Source organism: Hesperophylax consimilis, chromosome 30, assembly GCF_061612785.1.
Source record: "Hesperophylax consimilis isolate HC1 chromosome 30, BYU_Hcon_1.0, whole genome shotgun sequence".
NCBI lineage: Eukaryota > Metazoa > Arthropoda > Insecta > Trichoptera > Limnephilidae > Hesperophylax > Hesperophylax consimilis.
This window is the reverse complement of record NC_142865.1, coordinates 2,393,536-2,404,916: the sequence shown is the minus strand read 5'-3', so window position 1 is coordinate 2,404,916 and position 11,381 is coordinate 2,393,536. Positions and strand designations below refer to the sequence as shown.

The 11,381-nt window shown below is 38.2% G+C and overlaps 1 protein-coding gene across 1 annotated transcript; it reads right to left on the bottom strand.

Annotated features, from left to right (window-relative positions):
• Window positions 1-222: 222 nt before the first annotated feature.
• On the bottom strand, window positions 223-3,033 carry LOC149409510 (uncharacterized). Its single transcript, XM_089649415.1, has 2 exons — window positions 2,568-3,033; window positions 223-1,361 (listed from the first exon to the last, which is right to left on the bottom strand). The coding sequence occupies exons 1-2, from the start codon at window positions 2,833-2,835 to the stop codon at window positions 601-603; spliced, it is 1,029 nt and encodes a 342-aa protein (XP_089505541.1). The 5' UTR covers window positions 2,836-3,033; the 3' UTR covers window positions 223-600.
• Between the last annotated feature and the right edge of the window lie 8,348 nt (window positions 3,034-11,381).

The window sequence follows — 11,381 nt, the reverse complement described above, 5'->3', positions numbered from 1 at the left end:
CTTGTAGCTGAACTTCAGCCATGCTTTCTGTAAGGCTTCCTTCACACGGGACACTCTGTGTCCGGATTCTGTGTCCGGACTCAGAATCTTGAGCCACTGGGCACCCAAATCCGCGGGACACTGCAGGGACACGCTGTGGCTCTGACGTCATCCAAAACCATCCTTTTTATCTGTATTCTTCACTCGTCAGTCAACATGCTTGAGCCAGAGGAGATGGTTGCACTTGTATGTATAATTTCAAATTGTTTAAAAAAAAAGAAAATAAAACGTAAAAGAAAATTATGGGTACATCCAATTATATCCAGCAGACAGGGAAAAGGGATTTTTCATACTGTTTTTAATGATCTATTGGAAGACGAAAAAAAATTTTTCAATTACTTTCGAATGTCAATTTCATCATTTTTTGAACTGTATGAGAAATTAAGGATTCCGCTGACATTTCAAGATACAAATATGAGAAAATGTATCCCTGGAAAAGAGAGACTAGCTGTGACTATTCGGTAAGTAAAAAAACAAATACTTGTTTAATTTAAAAACTTATATTTTTATAAAATAATAAACAAATAGAATACTAGATACATAAGTATTGAAAACTGTGCATTAATTAAGTAGGGAAATTATAGAATCATCAGACTCAGCAGTCATTGGTGAGGGTGTACATGTAGACTGAAGAGATCTGTTATCACCAGTCTGTGAGTAGTGAACCATATTTCCAGTTTCATTAGAATAACCAAAAGGCGCAACTTGCGATTGATGAGGCACTCTTGCAGGATAATGAAAATTTGGAGGTGAATTCATAGGAAAAGATGGAAAATGTGTTTGTGTGGGAGGGAGGGGGGGACTAGGTGCGTTATATTTTGCCAAAACTTGAAGGAGATCAGACTTAGCAAAAATTTTTTTATGTTCTGGAACAGATTTCAAATGGGCATGAAGTGAGAGCAAAAATAATTTATCATCATCTTCCTCGTCTTTCCGCAAACGTAAATTCATTGACTCCCTCAAAGTTTTGTTGAGAGCTGCTAATTGATCCTCGCTCTCAACCACATTTTGTTTCCTTTTTCTACTTTTACTTCCTGCAGAAGAGCTTTCGGGCTTATCTGTAGACGTCCCTGCCTGAGGATTAGTTGCAGCGTCGTCCTGAAGAAATTGTGTCGACTGCTCATCAGTTCCTTCGTCAACTGGTTCCAAACTTGATTCAGTACTACTTTTCTGAATGGCAGGTTTTAAAAAGCTTAGAATATCGAAATATACATAAGTTTTTCGGCTCGATGCTGCATCACCTGACTTACTTTGTTTTTGTTTTGCTAGTTCCCTTGAATAACTATTTCTCAGACTCTTCCACTTTCTTTGTATTTCAGCACCTAAAAAATATTGAATTTTGTTTACAATTATAATTAAGACATGTTTATACAAAGTTTAAACAAAATACTGCGTTTTGACGCAATCAATTCTTTTGTTTCAGATATTTGGCTGTCGGGTGTTACTTTTCGGACATGTTCTACACCTACAGAATTGGCTTATCAACAATTTCCAAAATTGTGCACCACACTTGTCTACTGATCTGGAATTTAAGATCTGAATGGATTCCTTTACCAACTGAAGAAAAGTTTAGGAAAATCGCAGAGGGGTTCAAGCGAAATGCCAACTATCCAAATTGTATAGGAGCACTAGATGGTAAACACGTTAGGATAATTAAACCCGCTAATTCAGGGTCTCTGTATTATAATTATAAAAAATATTGTTCAATTGTTTTACTCGCAGCTTGTGACAGCAACTATCTTTTTACTTATGTCGACATTGGATCGTATGGAAAGGATTCGGACTCAGGTATATTTCAAGAATCCCATCTTTGGCGAGAAATACAATCAAATACATTGAATATTCCTGCATCAGTAGCTATAGGAAGTAATCAAAATGAAAAAATTCCATTTGTTTTTGTAGGAGATGAGGCATTTGGTTTATCTAAACATGTTATGAGACCTTATCCTGGAAAATGCCTAAGTGTGAAGAAAAGGGTGTTTAATTACCGTTTAAGTAGAGCACGAAGACATATTGAATGTGCCTTCGGAATACTTTCCAATAAATGGCACATTTTTCACCGGCCGATAAACGTAGAAGTAGATTTCGCTAATTATATAATTAAAGCATGCGTTGTTTTACACAATTTTATAAGAACAAGAGATGGGTTTAACTTTGATGATACCCTAACCTGCCCAGGGTTATTAGATATTCCAGATGAACCCGACAATGGTAACCGCCGGGTGCAACCAATGAAAATCAGAGAATCGTTTGCTGACTATTTTGTTGGTGAAGGGAGTTCGCCATGGCAGAACAACAGAATTTGACTATTTTTGTGTATTTTTATATATTTACTTCAAAATGTTGCATTTATTTAGCCCACATAATTTCACAAGTAGTAAATTAATTTATGCACATAATTAATTTAAAAAAATGTTTCTTTCTTTACTTATAATATTCCTGATGTAATTTTCATTTTATTATTAAAGTTTATTTACTTATATTGAAATAAAAAATCAACAAAAAAGTGTACAATTATTATTACTTACTTTTTTCCACTTTCTTGTCTTGTGGGAGTTCCTCAAAACCTTCTTCCATCTCAACAAAAACTTCCAGCCAGCACTTTTGCTTAACTATTTTATTGCTGTATTCAGCTAAGTTATTATCCCAGATCGCTGGTCTTTCCCGAACCATTTCAATGAACTTTTCTATATCGAAACTCGCCATAATGTAGAAATAAAATAAATAAAATGAAAACAAAATAAATATATAACAGAGAAGCGAATGAAGAGTTGTGTCCCGTGTGAATGCTCTCATAGAACTGAATGTAGGAGAGGGGCCGAGAGAATCAGACAGTGTCCCAGCCACCGCCAATCGGGACACCGACGGGACACTGCCGGGACACAGAATTCAGCGCCACCACACGCTGAATTCTGTCTGAACGCTCCCATCTACTTCTATATCGAGACGGTGGCTTGGGACACAGAATCCGGACACAGAGTGTCCCGTGTGAAGGAAGCCTTATGGTGATAGCAGTATTAGGTGGATAGCAACGTTTTTTCGCTTCTGCCAATTTCTTGTATGAAGGATACAGCTTGCAGTTATTCTCATTACTTGTTATTCTCAATCCCTGATATTGATTCGTTGTGAATTTGTACTCAATATATAACGAAAGTGCGGCTTCGGAGGACAAAGTTTTCTCGCTTGTCGCGGTCAATTGGAAAGCCTGTCGATACTTCAAAGCTCTCGATGGACTTGTCATTGTTATTTCATAAAGAACCTTTGAAGCATCCAATTTACCTGCAGAGCGCAGGCTCATTTGAGTAGCATAAGCTAACTCTTGTGGCGTCAAAGTTTCGCGAACTGATTGGGTTCTTTCGCGTTTCGACCTCTTGCTCAATAATTCAAAATCCCCAGAAGGACGACCACTGCACGTACTAGTCGATGGCAGATCACAGTCAGCTTGATAATTGCCACTAACAATAGGTGCCGGAAATGAAACGGATGCATTCAGCCATTCATTATTCCGTTTCAAAAAGGGATTCTCTGTCCTGTTAGCTTTTTGCCACCTTGTTCTCATTTGATTAAACAATATAGAAAGCGAGACTCTCATGTCCTCAGGTACCTGCAACGGTCGATCAATTTTTCCGGAAAGTTGTTCCTCCAGAAAAGGGATTATTTCAGGTAGGCCATCATTCAACCGGTGTTTAACGATGTTGAATATTTCTTGCCGAGTGAATTTCACACACTCTTCATCCGAATCTGTATGAAAAATATTACTTTAGCATTAGCAACAAATTAATTACAGAAAAATAATCAAATATCGTAAGCGTGCTGCATGGGAAAAATAGTTCTGAAGCCTGCCGCACCGCGCGCTACATCGACCGCGGTGCACCGCCATGTTGTGATACGTTATTTGGGACGCACACGCTCGAAGAAAAATTCATTATACAAGAGAATAGGCAGATTTAGGCAGCTGATTTTTGTCAATTCCATCAGATAATTGATTATTCTATAGTCTGGGAGTTGTAATTCCGCATGATATTGCAAAAAATGCTACTTTTGCTCTAGTTGAAAATACAAGTACAGAAAATCATGCTATTTTTGTACAAGCGTCGAAATATGTGTAATATAAATAGGATAACCATTAGATTTAAAACTTATTAGTATATGAATATTTTCTACATACCTGAGGCAATCGTTTCCATTTTGTAGAATTGTAATTCTTTACTTCACTACTTAATTATGAACTCACTAATCGAGGGTAACTTTGACTAGTTTCGACGGCGACACGTGTGCTCTTGACAAAGGTCAACTTCGAACTGAAATGGTTTGACAGATTCCGAAGGTAGGGACCTATCCGTTCGGAGTGAGATGCACGAACCCTTCCCCCACCCGCTTCATTCCTTGAAATACCCCGAATCGAACATTCATTTTTCGGGGTTTCCGCCACGTTTTGGCGATTTGGCCCCACTGTGCGTCTGTTTCAACGCTAGCTATAGTAAAAGTAAGGATAAAAGTAAATGCTAAAGTTAAATTTCACCAAAATGCGTTTTTCAATCAATTTAACTCCTGGTTTTACGTCACCTTTAACTTCCCGAAATCCGAGAGTTACTCGCGATTCTCGAGTTACTCCGCCATTTTGACATATTTGACAGTTCTATACGTATATAAGGTTCTTCTGTTGAGTGTTGTTACGAAACATACGTCTTCCTCCTCCTGATCAAAGCTCAAGGGTCCAGCTACAGATCCGCCTTCAGCTTCAGCTTCTTCCACTTCCACCAGCTCGATGGTGGTCGTAGGGTTGCTCAACGTACCGGGGTACCCTACACAATGTATTATGTGTACATATTGTTAAAATTATAGTGTTTCAACATAAACATAGTGTCATTTTGCACACTCGCATGTTCCATATTTGGTTTTGTTTATATATAAATTATGATTGAGTTAAATATGTGTAAAATAATACCATCGAATTCCGAAGTACTGGCTTCCCCCACCATGGACGTCTGCAATAAGCCCTTGAGCCACAGCGTGGTCTCGGAAACGTCTGATGGAGGGGGCCACCACCTGTCTTTCTCTGCTCCTGCACAACATTGCTCCATTCCTAAAACAAACAAACAAATCTCAGTTGGCTTGCTGATCTTAGCACGGGGCCTGGCAAGTTGGAATTGAACTCAATCTCAGTTGGCTTGCTGATCTTGGCACGGGGCCTGGCAAGTTGGAATTGAACTCAATCTCAGTTGGCTTGCTGATCTTGGCACGGGGCCTGGCAAGTTGGAATTGAACTCAATCTCAGTTGGCTTGCTGATCTTGGCACGGGGCCTGGCAAGTTGGAATTGAACTCAATCTCAGTTGGCTTGCTGATCTTGGCACGGGGCCTGGCAAGTTGGAATTGAACTCAATCTCAGTTGGCTTGCTGATCTTGGCACGGGGCCTGGCAAGTTGGAATTGAACTCAATCTCAGTTGGCTTGCTGATCTTGGCACGGGGCCTGGCAAGTTGGAATTGAACTCAATCTCAGTTGGCTTGCTGATCTTGGCACGGGGCCTGGCAAGTTGGAATTGAACTCAATCTCAGTTGGCTTGCTGATCTTGGCACGGGGCCTGGCAAGTTGGAATTGAACTCAATCTCAGTTGGCTTGCTGATCTTGGCACGGGGCCTGGCAAGTTGGAATTGAACTCAATCTCAGTTGGCTTGCTGATCTTGGCACGGGGCCTGGCAAGTTGGAATTGAACTCAATCTCAGTTGGCTTGCTGATCTTGGCACGGGGCCTGGCAAGTTGGAATTGAACTCAATCTCAGTTGGCTTGCTGATCTTGGCACAGGGCCTGGCAAGTTGGAATTGAACTCTTCGGAGATCCGCTCCCACACCTGTTTCTTGGTCCCTATATCCGTTTTTTTGCTAAACAAAACGGCCGAATACTTGGACACAAGTTCATTTAATCTTGAAACTTCTTTCTGCGAGAAATTGATAGACTTGCACCTGTAATAATAAAATGTAATAATATTATCATAGCGTATGTTAAAGTCATGTAATTTAAGGAAAAAACATAGTTGTACATTCTTACTTTTTAATAAATCCCTCCATTTTAGTGCAAGGTTATAACGACGCACAACAAACTTCTGTATTTTGACAGTCACTTAACCAGAGATCATATTTAGTCATCGGTGTGGCCGTACCAAAAAATAATGCCGTGCGTTTTTCAACGTAATTTCGAGGAATATTCTGCTTTTTAGACTGGCCACACTAGTAACTGTTACTTTTGCATAAAGGCACTTGAAACAGCGCGCGGTCCGATTTAACATCCTTGTTACTTTAACTGACAGTTAAATTTTTAACTTAGCTCACGATTTAGCATTCTGTTGAAACAGACTAACTAACTTTGACGCTACTTGGCTTTCTCCATGTGGGGGGCTTCCTTTCTCACTTCTCAGCCTGTTGTCGTGTGATTGAATTCCAATCCGTTTATGGATATGTCCTGGTGTTGGAGCATGTTGTTTATTGCAAGTTCCGAATCATTTCATTTAATTATTGGCTCGGTCGATCGTTGAGGCATATTCTCTTAATTTTTTGTTGCTTTCGGGACAGCCAAACTGTTACTCTTTTAGCAACCCATAACATACTACTTTTCCTTTATAAAGCGTAGTGTTACATATTACTGTTATCGTCATGCAATCTATTTAAGGTGCGTTACACAAATAGTCATCGCCGCACAAGGCACAGCAGCAGAGCTTGATACTCCTATCATTCAGGGTGTGGATATATAGTCGGTCTCCCAAATGAAACATATGCCTGTGATACTATAGGTTTATTGTACAGGTAATACAGGTTATCAACAGATCTACAAAAGGTACATAGCTTTTTAAGGCCTGACTTGTTTCTAGGCAATCTATTGACTCTAAGGGCTCTGATTGACAAAGGTATATTATTAGCTCACGTGTACTTTACGGTGGATGCGGTGAGACGGTCAGCAGGTACCATGGCAGGTGCCATGGCAGAGTGCAGGATGGAGGCCGAAAGGAGGCCGCGGGGGGGCACACCACGCTGGACAACGAAGGGGGCGCCAAGGCGGCGGCTGGAGTCGCAGAGACGATGGAGCAGGGCGGGGGCACTGGTTGGAGGGCCAAGGGGCTCCACACAATCAGGCTGGAGTGGCAGACGCCCAGGTCTGAGGCAGGGGTCTACGAGTTCACTGGTCTCAGCCTGGCGTGGACGGTAGTAAGGGTGGCCGACATCAACAGAGGTAGGCGGCTCGCTGCAAGGGCGGATACGGCGAGGAGGAGCTGGAGCACGGGTCGGTTCGCCAAGGGGTTCTTCTCGACCCGGCTGTGGTGAGCAGAGGTGTCTGGGCCGTAGACAGCATGTGGCCTGGACGGAGGAGACATGACTCAGTTGTACAATGTAATGGTGCTGGTGATTCTGGGGATCCCTTTGAAGTGGAGAACTGGTACTGGAGAGGCGACACGCAAGGTGAAACAAATCCGCCGGTCCATTTTTACGGCGTCACCGATTTGGGCGGCAAAAGTTAACTCGGAACTAACACAGCATGTTGCGTTCTACGCGTCTCCCAGGGAACTGAAGCGTGGGTAGCTGGCCGCGAGTACTTGACCTGCTTCGGGCGCAAGTGGAAGGGGTATTCTACGAGTTCCGATTGGTTGCTAGCTCGCGTGACTCGTGCCATGCAGAGATATCGCGGATGTACTTGTATGTATTGGTGATCTAACACGCCATCAGTGCGTGGTTCGTTTCCTGCAATCGTGTGGACATACATAACTTTGCAGTTAGCTCTAGCAAGCTTATGTGCAAACATAACACTACCCTCCTTGTCGACGAAAGAAGATCCCAGGCAACGTAGCTGAAGCAGGGCAACGCCCTCCTGTTGCCGTTAGAGAGGTACAGAGCTACCTTATTTCACAAAGATTTAAACACTCCCTAACTTAAGAGCCAAAACAAAAATTTAACTACCTGAGAGCCAAGTTGAACAATCCTAACAAGTACACTGAACAAGGGTTGCCAAACCTCTTTCAAAAATAATTGCAGAAATGATCTCCAAGGCGCGATACAAAACACGCTATGATTTACATACACAACTTTTTTCCAAACAAAAGAATACACATGGCCTTCTTCCCAAACAGAAAAGAATACACATCACCTTCTTTCCAAACAAAAAGAATATACCTGGCCTTTCTTCCAAACAGAAAAGAATACATACGATTTTTCCAAACAGAAAAGACTACACATGGCCTTCCTTTTTTTTTTTTTTTAAGACCATACCAACACAACAAATGTAGCATACAATGTGGTAATTCCGAATGGATGGACACAATTTACCACCAGGCCTACACTTTCCATCAACCCACAAAAGACGAACAAACTAAGCCATGTTCACAATTGTACAATTTTATACATAATGATATTCTGGTTAGAGAATATTATACGCTTATGCGATTGACCAAAATCAACCCATATTTCGCGTTTTTTACAATGAAATTCTTAAACTAGACATGGTTTTTTTTATACACAAAATTCCTGTTATGGAATGTGTACGCTGATTATATCATGCGATTGACCGAAATCAACCCATTTTTGCGTCTTTAATAATGAAATTCTTGACACTATACAACACAAGTATCAATACACATGTTATGTTATTTCTTATTATCCATTGATAATTTTGAAAAACGGGAAAAAAACAAAAAATTCTACTCAAGATTTTAACAATATATTCTCATTTAGTCATGGTTTGTCTGGTTTCTAATAATTCTCAGGCATATAGATCAACCTCTCGTTTCGCATATTGATTATACAGGTCAACGCTACCAAGACCTCCCATGTAATTAATTATAAGGCTAATATTATCCTATAACATTTAACGATTTACTTCCTATAAACCGTACAGCGCTGTACCAGGTGTTAACAAGAAACACCCGCACGTCGTAACGAAAACGTTCGACAAAATCAGACCACTCATAAAGTGTTCTCACCAAATGACCAGACAAAACCCAAAATGACCTTAAGTGCAATTATCAACCCAATTCTTTGGTTAAGATTCAATAATGTCCCAAAATGACATAAATATGCAACCTCCATTTGTCCTTAATGACCAACAATATTTGATTACCAATGAATCCAAGACATAATTACGTTATCTTTACAAAAACTATTTCTTCTTACCGGGTATATATTATAATTCATCTTCCTATGAGAAATATACACACCACACTTGACAAGGCGTAACACATATTACAAATAACACAATTTTATTTCGTCTCAACTTTATGAAGGACTTTACACGTTATTTCTTTTTATTGATACCGAGGCAATCAAATACGTGTTTACAACAAAAAAAAATTCACACCATAATTGACATGGTGTAGCATATAATACAAAAAACACAATTTTATTTCGTCTCAACTTTATGAAGGACTTTACACGCTGGTTTTTACCATATTGATACCGAGGCAATCAAATACGTGTTTACAAGAATTACAATACACAACCCATAACTAATTAATAATTAGTTAGGGAACAATTACACAATTATAATTTACAAACATATTACATACCACTCAACAACTACTGTGTGTGATTATTCAATTTCTGTTATATAAGACTTATTCGAGTCTTTTAATTTGATAACCGAGAACTACAAAATCCGATTTCTAGAGATTGACTTCCTTAAAAATAACGACACGTATTCACTACGCAAGAAGGAAAAAAAAAAATTCCAGAAAAAAACAAATAATTGGTATGTAACCAATTAAATACAAAAACATTTGACATAATTTTCTATACAAGAGAATGTCTGAACAAAAACCACATACAGGGTTTCTCATTTGAACTATACAATTTTTATAACACAAGATATTTGAGTTATATTTACAAAATGGGTTCCTAATCTACCACTGATAACTTTAAGTGATGAAGAACGAAATCATCACTTCAAAAGTACAGGACATTTCTTACGCCGTTTCCTGTCAACGAAAAGAAGATTATATATACAAATATAATCTTAATTTGTACTAAAAATTGGTATATATTCTTAGTACAATAATTCCACGAAATATAAATTAAGTTTATTTTTCGGTCCCGGGCAGGATATTGAATACTTAAGGCGGTTTTTTCTTTACTAAATAAAAAAAATTCCACTAAAACTTAAGGTTCTTGAATTTAACCCTCAATCAATGTAACGTGTCGGTTTCGTAAACGAAATATATACAAAAATGTATATTTTTAAATATATTTTTATATAACTTATGTAGTTACTTCATAACTACAACTTATATCTTCTATATCACAATACTCACTTATTGTGATAAAAGTGTCTGAGTTTCGATTTATTGTTATTTTATTTTTATTTTAAAACGAGTATTAGTTATGGAAGAGAGAGATAAAAAAAAAAATATATTATGTATTTCTACAAGATATCTGTTAGCTACTCAGAATCTCACAGAAAACATAATGAAATAAACAGAGTGGTTACTATGCCAGCCAAAATAGATGCACTCAAAGATTCATGACGTCTTTGAGTTATAAACATTGAATGACATATAGCCCCTTGTTTATTCAAATAATATTATTAAAAATGCACGAAATATGTATTATAGTTTACATAATATATCGCATTAATTGGGTGCGAGAAAGAAATATACGTATCAACATGAACGCGGCGACCTTTGACGAATTCATATTTAGCTACCTTATTTCACAAAGATTTAAACACTCCCTAACTTAAGAGCCAAAACAAAAATTTAACTACCTGAGAGCCAAGTTGAACAATCCTAACAAGTACACTGAACAAGGGTTGCCAAACCTCTTTCAAAAATAATTGCACTAAAAATTGGTATATATTCTTAGTACAATAATTCCACGAAATATAAATTAAGTTTATTTTTCGGTCCCGGGCAGGATATTGAATACTTAAGGCGGTTTTTTCTTTACTAAATAAAAAAAATTCCACTAAAACTTAAGGTTCTTGAATTTAACCCTCAATCAATGTAACGTGTCGGTTTCGTAAACGAAATATATACAAAAATGTATATTTTTAAATATATTTTTATATAACTTATGTAGTTACTTCATAACTACAACTTATATCTTCTATATCACAATACTCACTTATTGTGATAAAAGTGTCTGAGTTTCGATTTATTGTTATTTTATTTTTATTTTAAAACGAGTATTAGTTATGGAAGAGAGAGATAAAAAAAAAAATATATTATGTATTTCTACAAGATATCTGTTAGCTACTCAGAATCTCACAGAAAACATAATGAAATAAACAGAGTGGTTACTATGCCAGCCAAAATAGATGCACTCAAAGATTCATGACGTCTTTGAGTTATAAACATTGAATGACAT